General features: G+C 47.2%; 1 protein-coding gene across 4 annotated transcripts in view; it reads left to right on the top strand.

The window, feature by feature from the left end:
- The window catches only part of PREP (prolyl endopeptidase), a 111,859-nt gene that overhangs the window by 63,625 nt on the left and 22,131 nt on the right, over positions 1–26,103 (top strand). For all 4 annotated transcript variants that reach the window (XM_054722156.1, XM_054722158.1, XM_008154610.3 and 1 more), the window contains 2 exons: positions 3,738–3,935; positions 9,281–9,384. In XM_054722156.1, coding sequence (XP_054578131.1) covers positions 3,738–3,935; positions 9,281–9,384 — 302 coding nt within the window. The remainder of the gene's footprint in view (positions 1–3,737; positions 3,936–9,280; positions 9,385–26,103) is intronic.

Here is a 26,103-nt window from a genome sequence, read left to right as displayed (position 1 = left end):
AAGAGTCCAGTTACCTTCAAGTTAATGAAGAATTTACTGGTTGGAGGTGAACTTCTGCTAATGGGTTCAGTGGGGATAAAAGTGAGGGCCACCCAAAATGGGAGGGTGTAAGGTATATAATTAGGAAAATAAATCCTCTTGATACCTGCATAGTGTCCCTGTCTCGGCTGAAGCAGTCCTGGAAAAGTGAGGGACTCTCTCCCTCCTGGCTCAAGGCCGTGCGCTCTGCGCCTGGCGGGCACTTAAACCTGGCCTTGCGTCGTGGGGAGAGGGAAAAGGTGGTCAGATGGTTACGCTGACTGCCTCAGGGATTGCTGCCCATGGGCGCCCCCTCTGGGCCCTTCCTTCTGCATGTCCCTTGGCCCAGGAGGAAGCACTACTCTGGGTCTTTGCTCCAGATTCTGCCCAGCCCCTGGACATCTGGCTGCACCCCTCACCCTCTTCAGTACTGAGGTCTCCACAGCCCGGCAGGCAGGTGTGTTGGCCAGGACCTGAGAGGACCTCGTGCTTGCTTTTTCTTGCAAAACCCACATCTGCACCTCCAAGGCAGCAGCCCCTCCGTGCTGTCCCTGAAGTACTCAGTCCCCCTGCTCCTGCCTTCCAGCTGTCCCAGTCCCGGTCCCTTGAGCCTCTCGCGTTGGAGTGGACACCAGTGCTGTCTCAGGCTGGCTCTCCCAGTGGGGAGAGGGGCTTACAGCATGACTGGGCTTTCTCCAAGGAAATCCCTTCACTTGTCTCTCCAGAACCTTCCATTCATTCCGTGCCCTCATTTATTTGGATGAGGGGTCCGTGAGTCAAGAAACAGGTTTTTGGCCATCTCTTTAACAGCTTCCTGTGAGGAACTGGGCGCGTAGTGATTCTGGTTGCCTGGTGGCTTCTGTCCAAATTGAGACCGAACGGCCCCCCTAAGGGTGGTAAGAGCCGGGCATTTAGGGAGTGCCTCTTCAGTGCCACATGAACTGGCCTCATGCTGGCAGGTCCCAGTGAGACTTTGGTAGCACCAGCCTTCCTGTAGGGTGTCCTGGGTGGTTTTCAGACGCAGGGCAGGTTGGATCAGTGATTCTTGAATGGGGAGCTCTCAGAGACGTAACTGCTTCCCAAAGCCTGTGACTTTTCTGCCTTTTAAAGCCCCCCTCAGAGTGGCTTGGCTGAGCCTTAAGGTGACATCCTATTTCACTTGTGGACCTAATGAAATGCAAATCACTGCTCAGAGACGTGGGGGTGATATATTTTTATAACCTTCCTTCTGGAAGATTATAAGTTCCTTGGACTGGAAAGGGGAAACCTTCAATATTCCCTAGAACTCATCAATTCCGAGGGAAGTGCAGCTGAGTTTGCTATCTATCATTAGCACAGAATGCCCAGTTGAGAATAAAAACTAGAGATGAGTCATAAAGCACAGCCATAAAGTCAGAGCTGTTATTGATGGCGTCCGCAAATCTCCTTGTCCTTCCTTCTTCACTCTGTCTGTTTATAATTCTGATGTGCTTGCAGTTAACACCAAGGATTCCTTGACAGATAATTTACTTCTGTTTTTCCTCTCTGCTTTCTGTAAAACATTCAGGCCACATGAAATATATTACTTGATTGAGGCACTTTTGTAAAAAAAAAATCGCATTGGAGAAGGAGCACATGACTTGTGGCTGGGCAAGTTCTTTGTGTCTTCCCCGAAGGAAGGGTTTGCTGTGGTAGACAGCCAACCAGATGGGAGCTCTGGGGGTCCTCAGAGCTCCCTCTGGCGATGCCTGGCTTGTGCTGATAGCTGGTAATGTTACAAGCGTGAGCTACTAGTTTCGTGGGTTTTAAAAAATGAGCATGTGGCCCTAGCCGGTTTGGCTCAGTGGATAGAGCGTCAGACGCCCGTGGACTGAAGGGTCCAGGTTCGATTCTGGATAAGCGCAACCCATCTATGAGTCTCACGTCAATGTTTCTCTCTCTGTGTGTCTCTCCCTTTCCCTTCCACTCTAAAAATCAATGGGAAAAATATCCTCGGGTGAAGATGAAAAATATTAATGATAAAAATGAGTTTAGCCCTAGCCGGTTTGGCTCAGTGAGTAGAGTATCGGCCTGTGGACTGAAGGGTCCCGGGTTCGATTCCGGCCAAGGGCACATACCTGGGCTGCGGGCTCGGTCCCCAGTGTGGGGCGTGCAGGAGGCAGCCCATCAATGATTCTCTCTCATCATTGATGTTTCTATGTCTCCCTCTCCCTTCCTCTCTGAAATCAATAAAAAATATATATATATTTTTTTAAAATGAGCAGTGTCAAGGATCCCACCACCACACTTCCCCGTGAAACCCAAGAAAGGCTTGTCCCCGTGTTGGAGCTGTTACCTGCAGCCCTGTCCTTGCATCTGTCCGTTCATCACAGCATCTCCCTCTGGACAGCCTGGCCTTCCCTCCGGCTCATCCTGTCCAGAAGGAAACGGATTGTGCTCTGTGCCTGCCCTTCTGGTTTTCGCTCCCCTGCACTCCCCCGCGCTGCCGCAGGGCCGCGCCGATACTGCAGTTGCAACCCTGGGAGTGAGGAGGACTCATCTCTCCACCTGACTTCCCATTTCCCCCCGGTCACCAAGCCCTGGATTCTTTTGGGGAACTTGCCTTTCATTTATTTAGTTATTTTTTTATTTTTTGCCTTTCATTTATTTAGTTTTTTTGTTTTTGTTTTTTTTTTTTTTTGCCTTTCATTTATTTTCTTACATCTCCAGACTTGATCCACACTGGTGTGATTTCACTGGCTTTCTGCAGGCGTGTTCTTCCTGGTCTCCCCTCCGTCCCCTGTGCACCCCCGTTCTGTATCCTTCATGGATGGCATCTCTATTTGTATCCCCTTTATCCAAACAGTAGCTCCTCAGCAACTGCAGAGTATGAACTACACTCCGCTCCTACCCAGCTCACCGAAGCCCCCTTCGATCACCATCGCCACTCACCCCCAGACTGAACAACCTTTTTCTTCTTAAAAGCAGACCTCTCACTTGTTTTTTTAGCTCCCTTCCTTCCCCCCTCCTCCCTCCCTCCTTCCTCCCTCTCTTCCTGCCGTGCATTCATTTGTTCATTCTCATCCCTTTTCTCTCTCCTCATTCCTAGCTCTGGCCTGTTCCCTGGGTCGCCTGTCTTCCTGCCACCTCATCCCGCTGTCACTCCCAGGCACCTCCACCCCCACCCCTGTGCTCGAGACTCAGTTCAGCACTTGCTGAAAGGCTCTCCCTTGTTTGGGTCTGCAGCCAACCAGTGACTCACCTTCGTCTTCGTCTGCACGTTACTAGCTGTGTTTTTATATGATTGTGTCCTAAGGGCAGAGGTGCCGTCATCTTCCTGCTGGTCTCCCGGCACCTTGCAGAGGACCTGGAATATTCCAAGGGCTTGATACATTTTTGTCGAATAAACAACCCCGACGGAAAATGGACTGTGATTTGGTTGTTGTTGTTTTCTTTATCCTATTTCCTGTAGCATGCTGTTGGACACGGAATAGGTAGGCAGGTTACGTATAGTACACACCTTATCTGGAGAATCACAGCCCCGGGCCCAAGGTGGGGAGTATTTTGTTTCCTCTCGACACCACAGGGACAGTCACTTATTAAAGGAATATGCTGGAAACTAGGCGAAGGATTAAAAGCAGTTGTACAGTCGGTCACTTTGCAGAGCACCCTGGAGCTCAGAACTCCTGTCCAGGGACATGGGTGTGCCGTCCCCGCCTTTGCGAAACCACCTTAGGCTTTGTCTGTTCTTGTCTTTTCAGAATGGGTGGCCTGCGTCAGGTCTAACTTTCTGGTGTTGTGCTACCTCCACGACGTGAAGAACACGCTGCAGCTCCACGACCTGGCCACGGGCGCCCTCCTGAAGGCCTTCCCGCTCGAGGTGGGCAGCATCGTGGGCTACAGCGGGCAGAAGAAGGACACCGAGATCTTCTATCAGTTCACTTCCTTCCTGTCTCCAGGTGAGTCTTCCCACCAGTGCGGCTCAGTTCCAACATCAGACTGATGTTTGCGCTTCTTTGGGGAAATGGGAATGCAGTGCTCTGAAGTTGAAAATCACATATGCTGTATCACAGCCAAATCACTTAATGGGAGCAAAATAGTAAAAATAGTTCTGATGCTCAGAACCAAGGGAAATGCAGCCGCCGAAACTGCACCATCATTAGTCTTGTATCCTGAGTCCTGAGTCTCTGTTCTGGGGACAGGACCAACTGTTGTAGGATGATGAAAAAAATCCGCAGGAGCAAGTATCATCTTAGATTCAGCCTTGGTCTGTATGGACCAGGGCAGCCACAGCGCACATAACTAAAAGCTTAAAATAAAAACCTGTAGCCACATCTGACGTTACAATTGTTTCCTAAGAACAAACCGAGAATAAATTCTGCAGTTGTTAAACTGAATTAAAGATAAGTCTGAAAATATAGTCTTGCGTCATATAGAAAAAAACTAACTTGGTCTAATACAAAGAAAAAAATGCTCATCAATTGGAGTTTGACTTTGCATGTAAATTTCATGTAGTTAATTTTACCCAAAGTCAACATAGCGATCCTTTTCACTTTTTAAAAAGTCACTTTGCTTTGTTTTGGTTTTGTTTGCTTCTCCCCTGGGCTGTTTTTGCTATCGCCGAAGCCATACACGTACTCCGACTTGTCCCAGGAACCTGGTTCAGTTAGCAGTTTGCCTTGGACCGAGCAGGCCCTATACAAGATCAGTCTGGCTGAGAAAGTTTGTGCACATTTCCTTGTTCGTTTTTCACGTTCCTCCATAGCCCTTTTGGTCCTACCCAGTTTGGTTACAGTAGTTTTATCCTTGGCAAATACAGCAGATAGGGGAGAGCTGGGCAGGGACTGGCTTGGCTCCGGGGTTTGGCCAGATGACCGTGATGCCTCTTTTCTTTTTTTTTTTTGCACCTCGGAGTCACAGAGCAAGCCCTTCATAGGAACCTTATCTCCTGGCAGGTTGCTGTCAGGGTTATTAAAATCCAAAGAGTGATCTTCTGTAAGTAGGTCTGATGGCATATCTGGAACACATAGTAAGCTTTACTTTCCCACGTGCCTTTCGGAAGATCTAGGGGGCCAGGAAAAGTGCCCACAAGGATGTGGAAACCAGGGCCAGGAGTCAGGAACGGACCGGTGGCCTGCACCCCGCCCCTCTCCCCCGGGTACTGAGTACAGTGGCAGCCCGTGGACAGGAACCAGGAACAGCCATTCTCAACCCACTGTGCAGGATCCACAGTTCATGCGCTCAGGTTACACGGGTTCTAGAGGTATTACACTGGACAATCGCACAGCTTGGACAATTTAAATGGACAAAGGGCGGAGAAGAACAGAGTAGAGGGTGACTCACCTACACTTGGTAAAAGCCAGAGTCACCAGAGGCCTGTAAACCTCCTTCCGTGACCGCACGTGGCCATTTATTTCAGGAACAAGCTCATCGTTACCTGGGGAAGAAAGGACTCATTGTCCCAGTGTAGAATGTTGGGTTCTGTGCCAAGGAAGGAAATGTTATCCGTGCCCGTGGCTGTAAAGGTTGGAAAGAGAAGCGTGTCCTTAGTTCTGCAGTGCCAGGCAGCTTCCGAACAAGCTTTCATTTGCTGCTGTAATGCTTTGTTCCTCTCCTCTCTTTGTTCTTCTTCATTTTGCCTCCAGCTTTGTTTTTTTCTCTCCTTAATGCAATTTGATATCTAAAACCAAAGAACAGGACATCCAGACTCAGGCCTTTTGTTCCAGGTGCAAAAATGGTCATGTAATTAATTGTCAGCATGTGTATATATCCATCCACACACATCCATATCACCTTAAAGGCTGCCTCGCCCTGGCCTCTGAAGGTCAGCTCTCCACTACAGCTGACTAAATTAGGAGCAAAGCCCCAGGGCCCAAAGCCACGGCAGCTGCAGCTGCAGTGGACATGTGAGCCACCTGGCAGGGGCACGCCACAGCTGACTGTGGTCCCCACGGAGGTGCACAGTGCAGATGTGCCTTATGCCCAGGCCATTTAGGACTTTTGTATCCTGAGTCACACCTGGGAGAAACAGGCAGCCTGGGCAGTGTGATGCACAAGGCTCTTATTCCCTGTGGCTCAAACCACGTAGCTGTCAAGCCAGTTAATTCTGTACTCGTGGGACCTCGGCGGGTTGTCTAAGGTTAGCTCCAGACAGACTTGCACATTGTAAAAATCCTATACAGCAGCCCCAGGTGCATGGCTCTGGGAACCAGAAATTAAAGAACCTTCTCAAACTGTTTGGGAAAGGCGAAAATATATATATTTTTAAGAGTTTTAGAGCAGATTTAGGTTCACAGCATAATTAAGGGCAAGGTACAGAGATTTATCATATAACCCCTGCCCCTGCACATGCATAATCTCTCCCACTATCAACACCCCCCCCCCAAGTGTATTACATTTCTTATACAGCTGATAAACCTACACTGACACATCATAATCACCCCACGTCTATAGTTTACCTTAGGATTCACTCTTAGTGTACATTCTGTGGGTTTGGATAAGTGTATAATGACATGTATCCATCATTATGGTATCCTACAAAATGCTTTCACTACCCTAAAAATCCTCTGTGCTCTGCTTTTTCACCCCACCCCATGTCCCAACCCTTGGCAAGCACTCTTTATTTTATTGTCCCCATAGTTGTGCCTTTTCCAGAATGTCATATAGTTGGAATCACACAGTATGTAGCCTTACCATATTGGCTTCTTTCACTTAGTAATATGCATTTAAGGATACTCCGTGTCTTTATTACTTTTTAGCACTGAATAATATTCCATTGTCTGGATGTAGCATCATCCATTTACACATTCACCTACTGAAGGACCTCTTGGTTTCTTCTAAGTTTTTTGGCGATCGGGAATAAAGCTGCTATAAGCATCCATGAGCTGGTTTTTGTGCGGACATAAATACGTTTTCAACTCTGTTAAGAAAATACCAAGGAGCACAAACTTTTTTAAGAGACTTGTTTTAGTTTTTATTTATTTTTTTCTTTTAAAAACCTTAAAACCCAACCTTAATCAGACAAAACAGTCTCGATGTGGGTCATCTTTTGCAAAGTTCTTTGCCTTTTCTTTACATATCCAGTCTTTCCTCCTGATTCTTCTTTCACAGTTTCTCATAGGGTTACCCCTTTTCCTAACTTCCATTTCTTTTACCTCCTTACATTTATTTCGAATTATAGCAGGAATATCCCAGCTGACCATCCCTGCCTCTTCCCTATTGCTAGAATAATCTTATTAAAGCACTTGTTTTCATCCGTGACCCATCTCCTCAAGTCCAAACACCTTAAGGGACTCCCATAATCCAAATCTCTTTCACCCTTACATTTTGGAATTGATTTCCTAGAGATCACCCATCCAGTCCTTTCTGGTTCATGATTCTAGGATTTCTCCAAACCCACCTTCACTTGTACTTGGACACCAAACATCGTTACATTATAAGGATTTACATTACAGTGTGAATGTGCAAATATGTAAATAGAAAGTATTGGTCAACTAACGGTATTAAGTAGTGGTACCTTCAGGGTTAACACAGCCTCTTCCTAGAAGACGAAGAATAGAGATGAGGCAGTAGCCAGCCCCTGTGGTATGCTTACTTCATTCAGCTGTTAGAGGGTTCGATGTCTGAATTTATTTTTTCTGGATAAACAGGCGTTTAGAGTGTATTTTCTATTCATTGTCTTTCACTAGGGAATTTACATTCTAGTCCTTTGGTGACCTAAGCTCACGGACCCAGTAACTGTCAGCGCTGGGAATCCTGGCTCCCGGGTCCCTGTCAGTCACTGTACTAGAGGTAATGGTGATGCCAGGGCAAGTCAAGTGCTCAGATGGTACGTGCGTGGTCTGCCATCTCTATTTGTAGTTGTTTGGTGGTTTGGTGTGCTTTTTTTCTTTAAAGATTCAGATGTTTTTTGTATTTTGTGAAAGAGGAGAGCAGGTACTGAACAAGAAGCTTTTCAAAAATTCACATATACCTGAAGATGGCCATTGCCCTCAAGATGACATTCATCTAGGAAAATTCAGTGTGTGCCCAGCATGCAATTGGGAAGTATTTAAGTTGAACTTTATACCGAAGAAAGCCAGTACTGGAATCATATTACATATCTCCCCACTGTTGATGTTAATCATACACCCTATGATCGTGCCTTAACATACTGTGTCTGTAAGCGTGATGATTGGGATAACATTCATCGGGATTAGCAGTCGTGCTGTTAAGGAATCTAAATGTACTCCTCTTTGCCAGTGGGGGGCAGAGTATGTTTCTCAGCTGTTAGTGAGGAACATACACGGAGGAGTTGAGAAGAACGCAAGCCACGGTTTTCCCTCCAGATCAATCATTGACCATGTGTCCTGTGGGAGTACCGTTTGGTTTCTGGTTTTCCAGCAAGCATGGGGATCACTAAGTAGATTTTTCATATATTTGACAGTATGTGTTTAAAGTATTTCGTGGGAGGGCTGTTTCCACACCAGCCATTCTGGGTGACTAATTCTGTTTCATAAACCACAGCAGTGTTGTTGTTCTCAAACGGCGGGACTTGTCCTATTGATTGTTCCTCCGACTTAGTTGTTAAATGTCAGCATTAAATTCAGGAAATAGAATTTTAATTAGTGGTTAAATAAGCTGGGAATCTTGGTGCATATTTTTCAGTTTGCGTTATGCACAATTACTGGGATCATCAAAATTTAAAAGCAATTTGAGAATGGCTCCCCAATCATCGCTGGTCCTTGATTGCTGTCCACCTGTGTGTCTGTGAATGAGTGGGTGTCTGGTAGGTAGCAAGAGCCCCAGATTGCCATAAAGAGACCCCCGACTGGCTCTTGACTTTGGGCCACTCCCGTGGTCGGCAAACTGCGGCTCGCGAGTCACATGCGGCTCTTTGGCCCCTTGAGTGTGGCTCTTCCGCAAAATACCACTGCCTGGGCGAGTCTATTTTGAAGAAGTGGCGTTAGAAGAAGTTTAAGTTTAAAAAATTTGACTCTCAAAACAAATTTCAATTGTTGTACAGTTGCTATTTGGCTCTGTTGACTAATGAGTTTGTCGACCACTGGGCCACTTATTGGCGTTTTCCGTCGTAATCGGCTCTCGGACATAACGGCCCTGTGTGAAGTTCCCCATGTTATTTCGCCTGTGCTCCTAAGTGACGTGGCGTGGAGCAGACCTGTTAGTTTCCAGTTAGCTCTTCCCTCTTCTCATACTCTCTGATGCTCCTCCCGCTCCTCTTGGCATCTGATTATGCCTTGGGATCCTTGTCCCCCTTGTGTCTGGTGTGTTCATGGACTAAACATAGACTTCCGCTTCCTTCTAGGCATCATTTATCACTGTGATCTTACCAAAGAGGAGCTGGAGCCACGAGTCTTCCGAGAGGTGACTGTGAAAGGAATCGATGCTTCCGATTACCAGACCGTCCAGGTATGGAGGAGTGTTGGCTCTTGAGAATGTGAGTTAGAAAATCTGACTTCTAAGCTGGGCCATTCCCATCCCAGCTCGTCAGGAGCTGTGGAGGTAGGGGATCCACAGTAATACGGATGACAGATCCTTTCAGAGTTCCCGGGTCTGGGCACTGAGCCAAGATGGTTCCTGTCCTCCCAGATCTTACAAGTTCTCCCATAGCTGCAACTCTTGACAAGAAGCCAGAGTCCCTTGTCTGGGGGATCTCACTTCAGTAGCTATCAAAGCAACACAGTTTGTCTATGTTAGTCTGTTTGCTTGCAGTGGGTTGCGTTCTAGCTCAAGTCTTATGGTGTCATAAATAGCAACATAGATTTGCACTATGTAAAGTATTTACTCAAATGCTATAAGTCTTTTCAGTCTGAATTTCATATGTTTCTGCCTGGCACAGAGTGGGCACGCCATAAAATATTAGAATGCCCTAGCTGCTTGGCTCAGTGGATAAAGTGTCAGCCTCCAGACTGAAGGGCCCAGGTTCAATTCCAGTCAAGGGCACCATCCCAACACATCCCTTGTCAGTTGCAGGCTCCATCCCCACACATCCCTCGTCGAGCCTGTGCGGGAGGCAGCCAGTTGATGTGTCTCTCTCACATTGATGTTTCTTTCTCTCTCTGTCTCTCCTCCTCCCTTTCACTCTCTCTTAAAAAACAAACAAAAACAAGGGGAAAATATTCTCAGGTGAGGATTAACATAAAATATTAGAATGGATGAATTAACTAATTCATCGTCATGGCACCACAAACTCTATCGGTGGTCACCATCTTTTTAGGCTAAGAATCTCTGTCTTTATCTATTCGTCTCCCCAAGATCCTGCGTCTCCCAGAAACTGAATCACTTAGCGGTCGACGACGCAGAATATCTCCGCTCCTTCGCAGTGAGAGGTGCCCTCTCGGGCGCCAGGTGTTTATCAGGCTCTCCCACCTGGAGGGCTGGACCCCATGACCACAGATTAGGAATTCAGGAATGAAGGGAGGTTAGAACAAAGAGCACTGATGCTCCTGAGAATGTTTCTGTGAAACGAGGGCATTATTTGAGCTTGGTGCCTTACTCTTCACTGTCTAGAAATGGTCTAGACGATGGGCTAGATCTCGATCATAAAAGAAATAAAGCTTTGTTTACAAAAACCAGTGGTGGGCCGGATCTGGCCCGGCTCTGCGCGTGCCAACCCCTGAGCTGTATCTGGAGCTGGCAGACTGGCCTCCGGTTACTGGAGAACGCCCATGCCCATTTGTTTACCTGGTCTCTGTGGCTGCTTTCCCGCTTTACCGGGGTAGGTGCAACAGAGCCTGTACGGCCCACAAAGCCTAAAACACTTAACAGCCCTCAAAGAAAAAGTGTGCTGCTCCCTGGTCTATACAAATAGGATTCATAACATCAGAATGTTCTCAGGAGATGTATAAGGGGCCTTGGTCATGAAGCCACGTCAGGCCTGAGCTCTGCACCTCCTGGTCGGGTGACATTGGGTGAGTCACTTAACCTTTCCACCACCATTTTTCAGCTACAAAATACAGATGGTATCTACTTTGCAGGATTCCTGTAGGATTATATGAGAAGATGTATAAGTGTTGGCATATAGAATAAAATGATTTTTTTTCCAGTCAGTATTGGCAATAAATATAACAGACTTTCAGTCTTCCATGTCTATTTTGGCTTGTTTCTTCTTTCATTGTTAAGGTGAGCCATTGCCTGGAGAGAGACCCTGTAGGGGCCAGTAGCCCCTGTCTGATACTTACACGTTCGTTAATTCAGCCTCGTCCTATGTTAGGCTGTCGTTCTTTGCTGTTTTTCCTTTTCTCCACGTGTAGAACATGTGTACCTACCAACTGTAACATTTGGCCGTCTCAGGGCCTACTTTAGTCCTCGCCCGGGCGACCCCAGGGCTTTGATGTGTGTGTGCGCACCTCGTTGCCTCGGAGATCAGCAGTGTCAGGGATGCCCAGGAACAGTGGCATCTGCCGCCCTAGCATTGGGCAGAGTTGCCTACAAGAGACCCCCGTCTCCTCCTCATATCTGCTACCCAGCCCCTCAGCTCTAGATTAAAAAACAAACAAACAGAATTCTCCTCTCCATCTTCCCACACCAAACTGCCCACCTGTGCAGTTACCTTTGGAGTTCGGGGAGGGGAGGGGACTTGGAATGGTGACAGCTGTCAGGGAGGCAGCTTCTTAGCAGGACGAATCCCTTCTCAGCGAGGGTGGTTGGAATCGTCCCTCCTGTCAAGTAGCTGGTTTTTCCTGTCCTGATAACACGCGTGTTCTTCACAAAGAGACCCGTCACCACCTAATGTGTATTGTTTCCAATTACAAAGGAAAAGATAAAACTTTGCAGCTGAGCAAGCGCTTGTGTGGATAGAAATCTCTCCGCCACAGGCATAGGTAGCCGCCTGCAGTCTCCAGAGGAAACTGGAGGGGAAGGGGCTTGGAGTTGCCCGCGTCATAGGAAAACTCCCTGAATTCCTTTGTGCCTGACGCTTCACTTCACAGTGAGAACTTCCCTGGCTACCCAGATCCTTACGACCTTTTATTTGTACTGCTGCAGCCGGGGAGAAAGTTCATGGTCAACATTTAGAGAGATGGTGCCTGGCAGAACACGGTGGTTTACAGTCCTAATGCGCTGCTCCTCAGAGCTGTGCCCGTGGGCAGAGTGGAGCCGCTGTGTGTAATACCCACCGGAGATTTTATACCTATCGATTGTACACATCGCACATACTGCGCCGAGTCGTTAAAATAGAACCCGTTCGTGTGTAAAGGGGCCTTTGAGATGCACAGCAACCATAGGCTTGTTCCACTGAGCATCCGCGTCGCCGTGGTTGACATCCGAGTGTGCAGCAGAGCTCGGACGTCAGACGTGAGTGTGACGGGTGTCCTCACATTTTGCTTAGGCTCTCGGTGGTGTTGGCCGACAGTGACCGACCGCTGTAAAAGCCGCCCTCCAGAGGGACCGGTGTATGGATGGGCAGCATCCTGACGGCGTGTGAAAGGAACCACAGCGTTTTGAAAAATAGATACTCCGTTTTTGTTTTCAGCCACGTTAGGGTGATGCCGCTCTCGATCCCACACGACCCTGGTGCTTATATTTATTCCGCATGTAATTTAAAAAGACTCTCCCCGGGCTGTTCATTCCCTTTTACAGTCTGTGAGGCACCGTGGCCGTGTTGAAGCACACACTGCTGCACCGATGACCCCGCCTGGCTGGGCGGTGCAGCTAGTGGTGGTGATGACCCTGCGCGTCTGCCTGGCGGTGTAGCTGGTAGCAGACCGTGCCCCAAGAGAGAAAGGGGGGGCGAAGAAAAAGGCAGCTACAGCAGCCACAGAGGTGCGTTTCGTGTGACCTCCATGCAGGCAGGGCCCAGAGCACCTTGAGGGGGGCCGGGGTGGGGCGGGGGTGAAGGATATGGTATCGTATTTTGCTGATAGCAGAGCAAAGCTGCTCACATAGCCTTTATCCATTCCTGACTGCAGCTGTGGGTAGAAAATTGATCTGTATCAGAAAGGGAATTTTTAAATCAGATCCTGCAAAACTGTTCATTTTACTTCCAGTCTGGGGTACACTAGGAATTTCCTTTTAGATAGGTTTATCAAACCTACAATCAACTAGTCCTTTTCCTTTTATTGTGAATGACATGGCCACATCATTTTGATTACAACCTCTGTGCCCATGTCCTTAAAACAGTGATGGGCAACCTTTTGAGCTTGGTGTGTCAAACTTCGCCAAAAAACTGAGCATAACTCGGGTAGTGTGTCACTTTGAGGAAAAAACATTATTTCGCAAATGTTTCATCCTCAGGAGCAGCAAATGTTTCATCCTCAAGGCGGCCGCGTGTCATCAGAAATGGCTACGCGTGTCAGTGCTGACACGCGTGTCATAGGTTCGCCATCACTGCCTTAAAAAGAAGTAGAAGTAGCCCTAACTGGTTTGGCTCAGTGGATAGAACTTCGGCCTTCAGACTGAAGGGTCCCGGGTTTGATTCCGGTCAAGGGCACATACCTCTGTTGCAGGCTCAATCCCTGGCGCTGGTCAGGACTCATGTGGGAGGCAACCAATCAATGTGTCTCTCTCACATCGATGTTTCTCTGTCTCTACCTCTTCCTTCCACTCTCTCTAAAAATCAATGGAGAAATATCCTCTGGTGAGGATTAACAACAACACAGAAAAGAAGTAGAAGTGCTGAACATTAGAAATGACACTTGTTAAAAAGGTTTGGTAATAAGAGATTTACCAGAAAAATCTGTCTACATCTATCATTAGTTATGTGTTTCCTTTTAAACAAAGGTGAAGTAATAGGGAAATGTTAGCTAAATTTAGTCTTCAGCAGATATTTATGACACGACATCCAATGCCAGGTGGTGCTGTGGAATATAGAGAGATTTCAGGCACAGGCAATTAATTTATATAAATTAATTTTGGAAATGTATAGTCAGACTGAAAAGTAGAGACATAGAGGTCTGAAAGGTGAAACACCCCAAGTATGTTACCACAGTGATGGAGGGGGAAGTGCAGGCTTCGGTCCGAGCTGCCAGGTAGGGACCCTCCTGGCCGGGGTGGAGGAGGGAGCCTTCACTGCAGAGGTGGGAGCTGGTCATGGCCCTGGGGTGCTTTCAAAGCTCCTCGCTCCCCAGATACTCACGAAGGACTTTCCCACCACCCTTCATCAGATACTGCCTCTGCCCTCTCGTAGCAGCGCGATTTCCCGGAAAATTCGAGAAAGAAAGGACTCATGCCCTCAGTGTCCTGTGCAGAGGTTGCTCCTGTGAATGGAGTGGGGTTTGTGCTGCGGTTGATGTGGCACGACTGAGGAGGGTAGTGGGGCAACGGTGCACTTTTTTGGTTTCTCAGTGTCTCCTTTTTGTTCAGCCAGCTGAGAAATTGGCTGTTCTCCTCCCAAAATGAAACAAATTTTATAGATGTGAGAAAGAACAGTGAACTGAATATACTATGAAGAAACTCCATTAACAGTTTCCACATTTTAGAAAAGACAATTTTTCAGAAGGAAGAGCCAATTTTATGGGGCAAGAACAAACGTAAATCAATATAGTACAAAAATAGTAAGAATTATAAATACACTAGCAGCCCGTGTGCACGAAGATTCGTGCAATAGACCTTCATTCACCTGGCTGCCTGCACCAGTTTTCTGCTGGCACCGGGGACCCAGGCCTTGGCTGTGGCCACTGCCTTCTGCCTTCTTTCAGGGTCGGGGCTTGGCCCCGGGCGGCGGCCTTGGGCTCTGCTGCACCCCAGCATCCCTGCTAAGGATCGTAGGAGCTGACCCCCAGTGGTTGCCTGCTATCCGTGCAGGCTCCCCGCTGGTGCTCGAGGCTTTCCCGGCCTTGGGCTCAGCGGCACCCAGCGTCCCTGCTAAGGATCGTAGGAGCCGACCCCCTGGTCATTGCCTGCGATCGTATAGGCTCCCCGCTGGTGCCCAAGGCCGGGAAAGCCTCCGCCCGAGACTTTCCCGGCCTTGGGCTCCGCCGCACCCCAATGTCCCTGCGACTGTTTCCTGGTGGGCGTGGCTGGTGGGTGTAGCGAAGGTACGGTCAATTTGCATATTACTCTATTATTAGGTAGGATAACATACATTTTTATCCTGATTTCTGTTCTCTTAGGCTTTGTAGGAATTTTACTTTTTAAAAAACATATCTTGATTGAATTCAGAAAAGAAGGGAGAGAGAGATAGAAACATCAATGATGCAAGAGAATCATTGATCTGCTACCTCCTGCACATCCTCTACTGGGGGTTAAGCCCACAACCCAGGCATGTGCCCTGATAGGAATTGACCTCCTGGTTCATAGGTCAGTGCTCAACCACCGAGCGACACCGCTGGGCAGGAATTTTACTTTTGATGTTTACCTACAGTAATACCCTTCAAGAACATCCCAAAGGCGGTTTGCTGTGTGGCTGAACAGAAATGTTAAAATCAGATGATTCTTTGAGTTTACCAAGGTGCCTTGGGGTAAAGGAATTTTTTCCCTTTAGTTTAATCTAGATGTGTCTGGTGGTGATAACTAGTTTGGTTGCTAGCCTGCAGGCTTTCCCATTCGGAGAACATGTTCTCAGGACATTAATTCGTGTTTTGATACTAACTTCTGCGCTGAGCACACGGCACATACAGTTTTTGAATATTCGCTCATCCACAGCCTCGTGACTGAGAGTTGAAGCCGTGACAGAGTTTTCTATAACACCGAGTTCTCAGAAATCTTCAGGACATGTCCGTGAAGAGTGAGTGGGGAAACATCTCCAGAACTTAGTGAGGGTCGCCATGCTTGCAGTCAGAAAACTGCTTTGCATTTAGTCAGTGGTTCTTGACAGTTTCTTGCCTAAGTAGTTGCGTTATTTTTTATATTATGCTTCCCTGTGACGTAGGTACCATTGCATAAAGAGATCCCTCCCCTTCTTTAGGATTCTCTTTGTCATGCAGGCATCCTCCATAGAGGGCTCATGTGTGTGTCTTTCCCCTGCAGGTGGCAGCTGTTACGATAGTGTGACTGTGAGTGATAAGAGAGTCTCTGCTTTCTCGCTGACTGATAATAGAGAAATGAGCTGTGGGGCCCACATCTGTAGTTGCTGCGGTCTCTGTATCACTGCACATAAATCCTTCTCTGAGGTTAAAAAGCACATTACTTTGCAGCACCCTAAGCATATGTAACCCACTTTCAGTAAAAATCAGAAGGTGGCCTTGAGCTTTGAGCCCCCAAACCCCAAGATAGGCCTGGGGAGGTTTCTTGCGCCTTCTGTGGGCCTTCCCTGTGGCAGGTGGACGAGCGCTCAAGGCGAACGCAGGCCTGTGCTGACCTTCCTCTGATGTCCTTGAACTTTGCTCTGAGGAACGGGTCCTGTTTACACGATGAACAGGGACTGCAGCGAGGTGGGGCCGGGCCTGGTGACTTAGAGCGGGGGATTCCCCATAGAAAGAAGCCCCATCGCCGGCTCTCCAGGGGGATGTGTGGTGACTCCAAAGCTCAGGACTTTGCTCAGTTTGCTTCGCCAGGATGTTAGATGGGAATAGGTGTTGATTTAATTTGAATGTTTAGATTGACTTCTGGAAGGCAGTCTAGGTTTATTCTTTAAATATTGTATTAGAGGCCATCACTGTCAGAGGTCAACTCAGTTCCATAGGTGACACCTCTGCTCATAGGAGTATCTCTACACAGGGATTTTAATAATTAGACATCTATAGATGATACCGAGTGTAGAGGCTTAAATTTTGTTTACATTGGTTTGAGAATTGTATGAAAGTTACAGGTTGGGGAGCTTTGCTGATATTGAGGTGGGTAGATTTCAGGGTACTCACACCTACAACCAGCTCCTTGCTAGAAAACTATGTTTTGGGGAAAATGTTATAATTCATTACCTTATTTTTTACAAAGTCACTTCCTGCTTATTAGAACTGAATCAGTAGCATAGTATCATCTATGAATAGTATGTGTGCTGATGGTACTTATCTTTTGCTATTTAATAATAATTATTTGTTTTTAAAACCGAGTCTGAAATCTCAAGGTGTGTTACTCAGATTATACTCAGCTGTGAGCAGTGGGAAAAAGTGAGACCAGCCATGGCTTTAAAGGAGACAGACATTTGTGTCCCTCGCACATAAAAGAAGCAGAGAGTGAGTGAGTCAGTCAGGGGCCGACTCCATGTCCAAGGTGTGAGGAATCAGAGCTGCTTCTCTCTTGTGGCTTCGTCACCAAGGCTTCTGCTCCCAGCATTACCGCATGGCCCTGGAAGGCTGCTGGGGTTCCAGCCATGGTCCAGCCACCGCCCCGACAGCAGGCAGGCAGCAGTGGGGGAAAAGAGGGGAGGGGACAGGGGCGGTGCATGCCAGCTGTTTAATAAGGATGTTTGTGAGAGGGGACATGTATTTTGTCTGATTTCATTTTTTTATTTTTAGCAAAAACACGTGGCCACAGCTAGTGCAAAGAGTAGGTTTAGAGATGTGTGCCAGAAAAAAAAGAACCCAGATAAAAATTGGGGCCTTTTATCATGGGAAAGGAGGGAATGGATGTTGGGGGACAGCTAACAATCTGCCACACGAGGCAGAACGGGCCTTCAGGTAAAACTTTTTGTGTGGACCCTGAGTCCAAGAGACTCAAACGCCACCTGGTGGCCAGGTACCTCAATTTCAGGACCCAGGCTGGAAAAACAGACTAAAAAAGTTGAATTTTCAAATATTATCATTGTGACCAGCAGAAATCACATGCTCCTGAGAGAGAAACACCTTTTGCAAAGGCTCTCCTCCCGCGAACAGACATTTAGTGTTGCTTCTAGAACACGAGTGTGCGCCGTTCCTGAACTCTTGTCTTGGTGTTAGCAGAAGTGTGATACAAGAGCGAATGGGGTTGTTCTGAGCATTAAAAGCAAGACAAACTCCGAGGGGTTATCTCTGGCAGGATGAGGAGGCCAGGTAAGCCAGGGTCCGGATGGCTGTTCAGGTGTTTCATTCGGGCTGGAGAATTCTTGCCTGGGATAACCCACTCCGAGCCACCCTCCTGTACTTACCTGCAAGGGCGCCATGCGTCAGCCTTCCGGGAGGTGGGCAGGTCCCTAATTTCATAGCTGCTCTCTTGTTTTTTCCTCAGTGTGTATTTTTCTGCCAATATGGTTTGAGGCTCTGGACAAAGTTATATGCCTTCCAATTGCATATACATTAGGGTTCAACTAGCAGAGCTCTCTCGTTTTATAGAGAGGAAATGAAAACTCATTCGATGTGTTTTAACAAAGGTCACACCGTTAGTAATTGACAGAGCCAAGACAAAAAGATAGAACTCCAGAGCTGTGCAAATCCTGTATTTGTTATCAGGATAAGTTATTTGTGCTCTCTATCTAGCTCAGTTGTTTTTTGGTCTGGGAGTGTGTGTTTGTGGTGTTTTTTTTTCCACCTCTAAAATAAATCCTTAAGATTCCTTATCTCTAAAAGAATGTATCTAGTGAGTACTTTGTAAGCTCTTAGGGGACCTGTTAAACAATAAAAATACCCTCTGTATGAAAGGGGAGACCATCGGGCCCGTAGATTCATTTTTAACGACTTATAAATATTGTTTTAGTGTTCACTTCTAGTCACCTTATTGCATGTTAATGGAGATTCTCATTACCTTTTCCATTTACGTCATCTATATATTATACACATACATATGCATACATAACATTTATAGTTTAATACGAGAGGCTTTATTTAAGTCTTAAGTGTTGGTCACACTTGAAATTCCCTTTAAAGTATGCTCAGAAGTGAAGTAAAACTTAAGTATGTATGGTTTTGCTTTTTTCATTTCATTTCTGCTGGACCTCAAGGTCTTTCTTACTGGGGTGGGCACTGGTGCCCCTACTGGCACCAGGTGGCTTCTAACTCAAATTCAGGAGAATATTCACAGGTTTATTTTGGAAGCGCTGGCCCAGGACCTTTGCTTCTTGTGCTGTGAACTTGCAAAGCAGCGGCTGTGCCCAACGCAGGTGCCCCTCTTACCTGCTGTCTCCTAGAGGCGCGCATCCATTCCGGCGTCTGCTTCTTTGCCTTCTTCGTAGGTGAAGTTAGATAGAGAACTAGTAGCAGCAGGAGGGTGTCTAGAAATAGGAATGTGGTCATTGTTTAGGTTTTCTGTGCACCAAGAAAGCGCAGCAGGAGAGAGTTGGGGTAACCTTCTCCTGCTTTTCTTTGATGGTATCAGACCTAAACCCCAGGGGTACATCTTCTCAAGGTTGCCCACTAGATAAGTGTTCTTCGGCTTCCTGCTCAATCTTTTAGGGCAAAAGGTAAGAAGAGACAGAGACCATAGGAGCTTAGTGGGGGAGGGGGGTGGGGGGGTCACCATCTGCTACCCAGTTTCTTCTTTCCTCTCCCCTTTGCCCACCTGTCCTTTTGTCTTACTCCTCAGGACACAGCCCTCTCCTTCCCAGCCTTGGGGAGTAGGGCCCTCCCTGGAGGGCTGGGATCCTCCACAACTCCTCTCCTCCACAAAGGACTGGCCCCAGGCCTCCTCCCCTCCACAAAGGACTGGCCCCAGGCCTCCTCCCCTCCACAAAGGACTGGCCCCAGGCCTCCTCCCCTCCACAAAGGACTGGCCCCAGGCCTCTTCCCCTCCACAAAGGGCTGGCCCCAGGCCTCCTCTCCTCCACAAAGGTCTGGCCCCAGGCCTCCTCCCCTCCACAGCACAGGGCTGGCCCCAGGCCTCCTCCCCTCCACAGCACAGGGCTGGGCCCAGGCCTGGGGGCCACTGCAGGGTTGTGTGTGGTAGGGATGAAACTGGCGCTCTCTGCTGGAGTGCCTCTCCTGCGCTGCGTTTTCCTCGGTGGTAAAATGTGTGTGATCCAGCCAACCTCTCCTTGGGATGAGGGTGAATTTCAGTCTCTTGTACTGAGACTTGGTGCTGGTGTCTGTTTGAGGAATGATTTATGTTCTTGATACATTAGCGGGCAGACTTCCCGGCTGGGGTCAGTATTAGCAGGCAGGGCAGCCAGTTCTGAGATCAGCAGTCAGAAGGGAGTGACTGTTTGCTATTGTTTCATAGGATAAAGTGGCTTCTTACTAAATAGTATATCCCTTATGACCATGTTTGTCTGGAAGTGTGACCAGCTCAGAGTAATGCCCGTGTGCCCCACAGTCAGGCCCCTGCCCTTCTCCCCTCGTCCACTCAGCTGCAGGCCGACGGGCTTCCTTGCTTTGCAGGTGAGCACGCACTCCCCCTCCCCAGCATGTTCACCCCGAGTCCTTCGCTTCCTTTTACAGCACCCCTGCCCTCTGCATGCTGCAAAGATAGCAGTCCTTCCCAGCCCCTCCTCCCACGCCCAGCATCACGGGTTCCCCACGGCACACATCACCAGCGGGCATCATCTTTTCGTTTGCTTGTGTTCTTTAGAACGTGGTTTTGCCCACTGCTGTGTCCCCAGAGCACAGAGTAGATACATGTAAATACTTGTGAGAGGCGGTGACAGATGATGCATTCTGAAATTACCTACTGTGATTGCGGAAAACCTGTAAATACAGGGGACATTTCCTTTCTGTAAAATGTCTGTGTTGGACCACCTGCCTCTCCTTTCCTATGATGACTGGTCCTGCCCATTCAAAACCAACAAATATTGTCAGAAAATGAACGTCACTTCCATTTGTGCTTCGGTGGAGTTTTTTGCATGATCGAATCTCTAAGAGTATTTTGGGTTATAGTCAGTGACCAAAGCAGGAAATGATACTACTGCCCCTCCCTCTTAGAGCATCAGAGTAATTTTTTTTTAATATATATTTTCCTAGCATATATTTATTGCATGGCTGCCTGCTTACAAATCTGTGAGAGCCTTTTGGACAAGTTGACCTGTAAAAAAAAAAAAAAAGTAATTCTACTAACAAGTAAATTCAATTAACCCAGTCCTTATGTTTCATGAAAGTTTATGATCATTACTTTGGTTTTTTTTTTTTATTACTTTTTAAAGACCTTTAGTTTTTCTAATGTTTTTCAAAGCAGCTTATTTCACGCATTTAATTTTCCTTTCCTTTTTCATTGTTTGTGTTCCTTGTAATGTCCCCCATGCTGTTAGTCTCTGAGGTTCCGGGCTCCTTGTGCTCCATGGTGCTTAAGGTAACGATCGTTATACTTACTAATCCTAATTCAGATAACATGGAACTTTCAAGTGAGAAGATTGCTGAAGTAAATGAATAGGTGTAATTATTTTTATTTCACAAACACTTATTAAACTACTACCTTGTGTTCTGACAGTGCTGGGAATATAAGGAAGAGTGGCATTTACTAGGGGAAATGGGGATATAATCAAACATTTTTGGCAATTTGATGGTGGGGGCCTGGTGGTGGTGGGGGGGCATATGAAAGTTGATCACAGGTTCGGTGGGACCCCGGAGGAGGAGGAGCGGCTAGGACTGCCCCTGGGAACAAGGCTGCCTGGAGAAGAGCTTTGGGCAGCCAGGAGGAGGGTGCTGGAGGAGGAGGAATCCTCAGCACCAGGACTGGAATCCAGCAGCAGGAAACAAGCCTGGAAAAGCCGCCGGTCCACACCCAGAGGGTCTGATGTGCACCCAGACGGGGTGAGAATTTATCCCCTCTATGATGGGGACCCCCTGAAAGGGCCTGTGCCAGATGCACTGGTATCTACCAGGAGCTCAGAGAATTAGGGTCAGGAGTCAGGGAGCACCCTGAGGCTGCCAGGGTGGGGGTGGATGAACCAATGGGCTTGGCTTGAAAACCCCAACGCTGTGTACAGTCTCAAGGAGGCACTAACAGTTAGTTGGGGGGGTGGGGGGATGATTGATAGCCATCAAAAGAGAAAAAAACTCTATATGGTTTCATGATGCGATTTTTGCTACTGTTACTCTACTGCACAAATGTAAACCATTTCACACAGCCAAGTTGGGATTCTAAATCACAGAAGCATTTGTGCTCGGACCTTCGCAGCAGGATTTGCCTTCATTTTCCCGCCTTCCTCTTCTCCGCCCCCTGGTGAGTGGCCTCCCGCTAGCTACTTGTGATGCTCCTCCGAGCCTCTGGCTCCATCTCCTCTAATTGGCCACCTCTTTGCACCTGCCTTCGCCTGCCAGCGTGAGTCCGCTCCTGGCCTCAGGGTTCCCAGTGGGGCAGTGACGGGCGAGGTGGTGCTCATGAGCCGGCTTCTTAGGATTACTGCCTAAGCGACTCAGGGTCTTTTATGATGGGTTCCTTTCTTGCCTCTTACTCACCCAAAGGCTTTATTTGAATGATTTGCATTTGTGTTGTCTGGGAGACTCTAGGTAGAAGTGGCTCGGAGTGTAATAGCAGTGTTAGATGTGTCCAACAGAAACTGGCATCCGTGTCTTTGTGCCCGAGAATTTTACTTCCAAATTCACCTTTTCAGTATTCCGATCATTCATCTTTCTGCAGCAAAACGGTGTGTTGTTGCTTCTCACCCTGTCTTTCCGCATCTGTTTCCCCTGGATGTGCAAGCGACAGGTGGAACCTGGCCGGTTGTGCCAGCTTCCCGGTTCCTGGGCTTCTGTTATTGCTGTCCTCAGTTGAGGACCAGCTCTGTGCTATGCAGTTCACCCGTCCCCCACCCTGCCTGAATGGCTTGATTGCACACTGCTCTCCCTTCTCCTCACTAGCATCCGGCTCCCCGAGTGCCCCCTTTTAAGGGAGCGCATTAACTCCCAGCCACAGATTTTTAAAGCTGTGCCCAGAGTTTGTCTTTTCAACATTTTGGTTATTGATTTTATTTTTTCAAATACAGTAAATAAATAAGCGGTCTGCTAGTTTTGAGTTAATGAGGATTTGAAATAGATTTCAGGTGTTCCTGTCTGGCTTTATGATGCAGGTACTGTCTCGTGCAGTAAATTACCATAACTGATCAATTCGGGAGCTACAGAGCTCCCCTGTGTGTAAAATAGATTAACAGCCGTGTGTAAGGAAAATGTCAGATATTAAGTATTTTTCAGTAATAATAAGTTGGAAATGTGTAACCTTATCCATGCTTATGTAGCCTCTTAAGTCTCTCAGCCAGAATTAATTTGTATTTTACTACTCAGCTTACAGGCATTTTGATGCCAGACTCTAGGCTGCTCTGTTTGTGTGGATTTTTTTTTTTTAATAACGAACTGCCATTTAAAATGCCCTTATGTTGTTTGATTCAAAGCATAGGTCTAGTTTGAGCATTCACTCATGCATTTATCTAGCGTTTGTTTTCAAGTGCCTGCTGTCTTTCAGGTGCAATTCTAGGTACAGAAGTAAATAGATTCGCAGCTCCCGAAGGGAGACACAAGAGGGCACAACCTGTCTGTGGGGGGGGGAGGGGGGGTAGCTGGGGGGGATCCCTGGAGAAGGGGCCTCTGGAGGAGGGGCCAGGGGATTTGCTGATCCCTCGTTTATGGTGACTAAGTGCAGGGAGTCTGGCATCAGATGGCCCAGGTTCAAATCCTGACTTCATCACTTAGGAGATATATGACTTGGACTAATTACTTCTGTGGGGCAGAGTGATCCCCTCTAAAAAATGGAGGCATTCATGGTACAGACCTCATATGTTAACATGAGGGGCTATTTATAAAGCCCTTAAATGATGCTTAGTACATGGTGAGAACTATGTAACTGTTTTAAACAAATCAAGTAAAATAAATAACATATATTTTGACTGAAATAAGGACTAAGGAAAACTCTGTTTGAAAAATATAGAAACTAACTGGCAGGTATTTTACTATTTGTTTTTAAATGTATGGAAATTTTAGTTGACGGCTTATATAGGAATTTACTATCAGTAGGTTCTGTCTCCAGCGCCCTGGCTAATTTTTGTTTTCTTTACTTTCAGTTATTTTGACGTTTTCAGGGAAGAAAGAACTTTCTAACAATTAGAGAGGCTCCCAAGTGAAATGAGCTCCATTTGTGTGCTGTTGTAAAGTCCTTCCTCATGACTAGAAATAGCCACATAGAGGTTGAACCTGCCTGAGATGCACTGGGTAGGAGCAGAGGGGATCAAACAAGTGAATGCCTAAAAGCCAATTAATTTGGGGGGGTCATACTTTAGTCTATAAACATTGGGAGCAGGGGGTCTGGTGGTGGGAAATGGCCGTTTCAGAGCAGAGGACAGAGGAGGGTGAGAAGGACTCACAAAAGTTGAAGGCGGAGAGCGAAGAGCTTTCATTGCTGGTCTAAATGTGGAATCCATTCTGTAGAGAATGGGGAGGCATAGGGGAGTGGCCAGATTAAAAGGAAGATCTCAGGGAGGGTAACCTGGTCACCGGTGCCAGATCGGAAGTAGGAGGCCCGTTGGATGGTAGGGCTGCCATGTAGACAGGCGGGGAGAAGAGGGTGTGTGAGAGGCATCCAAGATGATGTTGAGCCTCAGGAACGGAGGCAGCTGGGTTAGAAAGAGAGCGTTTCACATGCAATTCTAACTTATTTATTCATTCAGCAAATGTTTATTGAATGCAGACAGTGCAGAGCTCATAGCCTCGATGATGGATTTATCCTGCTGTTTTCATTAAGAGCAAAACGTGCATTCCACATTGTTTCAATCCCATTGTAGTGAGCCTTATTACCGGACAATGGCCGCCTTCTGCAAGCGCCTTAGAGACAGTGCCTGTTGCAAAAACAGTGCTGCTTTCTCTGGACCTCTGCCTATAGTAGGTTCTTCACTTTAGTGAAAATGTCTGATTAAAAGTGTTTGCATTGACCCCAGATCCGAGCAGTGGCACTGAAGACAGCTTTTACAATCTGCAGTCAAGTCATATTGATTCATCGTAGCCGTGAATGCCTGTGTACCGTAAAACACTTGAATACCTCTCAGATAAACTCATCAGAGTGCCAGTAGTCCAAGATCTAGTTGTGCCTCTACCACTGTCCTTCTTTCTTGGTTCCAGAACCTTCCACTCTCTGTCTCACTTCTGGCTCCACAGTTTGAGACTGGGAAAAGGGTTTTTTTATTCAGAAAAACAGATGGCCGAGCCTTGGAGAGCTGAAGCATTTCTGCAGACTCTCAGTAGAGCACGTAGCACATAGTTAGTGCTCAAGAAATGTACCAAAAATTAAAACAGATTTCTAACAGGCTGACTTTATTGTTGTTGAGGTGCCCCGTGGGAATTTTTAAATCTTCATCCTTCCTTTGAAAGGTAAACCAAAATGGAATGGAAATTTTCCTTTTGGCCTAAAGGTCACTCTTAAGCTCCTCCCCATCCCTCCGGAATTAAATGCCTACAAAATAGACAGGATTATAACTATCTAATGCCAGACTCGTGTTTTTAACCCACGCACGATACAGAAATCTGCAGTGCCTGCCCGAAGACCCAGGAAGTTCTTCGGATGCAACTTGTTTTACGAAGACGGGAGCATGAGGTTGCTTTCTGCTCGGTTCTTCGGCCATGGACCGTCTTAGTCCCTGCTCGTGTTGACCGCAGGATTCCTGAGCAGCCTGCTCCTTGTCAGATGTATTCACCACACCGTGCACAGGCCACACACGTGGCCTCTGTCAACCCGGAGAAACGGGGGAGCCCAGCACCCTCTTATGAACGCTCTCCTGTAAACCTGTCAGGCTCTAAATTTAGGCAGGAGCTGCTATCACCAGACCTTCTTCTCTCCGAAGGGCTGGCCCTCTGCCTCCCCTTCCCCTTGCGTGGAGGAGCAGGTCCCCGTTACTGATGATGATGCGAGTCCTGGACCTGCCTCAGCACCAAATCGAAACTAGATCAAATGCGGGGGCGAAGATTGTTTTCAGGAGCTTAAATGCTTGCATGGCTGTGAGTGTCTTAATAAGATTGACTTCGTTACTAAATGTGTTCCTCTCAAGAAAAGTAATCGTTTCGGTAGAGACAAGCTGATTTTTTCATAAATGATGTCATTCTCCTGAAGAACAGGAACGTTCCCTTGATTTGGTATGTTTCCTTGCTCCTCTTTTTCCCTTAAAGGCAGATGTTTTGATTTCATCTATTTGAAACCGTATTCAGATGTTAGGTCAGCTGGACACGCATTCAGTGGCTCGCGGTCTCACAGTAAAACACTCTTCCAGAGTAAAACCCCTGTCTGTTTGGTGATGTCTCTGGAAAGTCATGCTTGATCATAAGGATGGGCATTCCTGACATTTTCGACTATGCACTTTTCATGCAAACCTTTTCTCTTTTCCTTAATCATTTGTTTAAAGGATTTCAACTCAAAGATCTGTGAGCTCCTACCTGTTAAGCAGTCATTCATTAGAATATGGTTTTAAGTGTACAAAATTAGACACTTCTTTAA

The sequence above is a fragment of the Eptesicus fuscus genome, chromosome 10 (genome assembly GCF_027574615.1).
Source record: "Eptesicus fuscus isolate TK198812 chromosome 10, DD_ASM_mEF_20220401, whole genome shotgun sequence".
NCBI lineage: Eukaryota > Metazoa > Chordata > Mammalia > Chiroptera > Vespertilionidae > Eptesicus > Eptesicus fuscus.
This window is presented reverse-complemented; position numbering and strand designations above follow the sequence as displayed.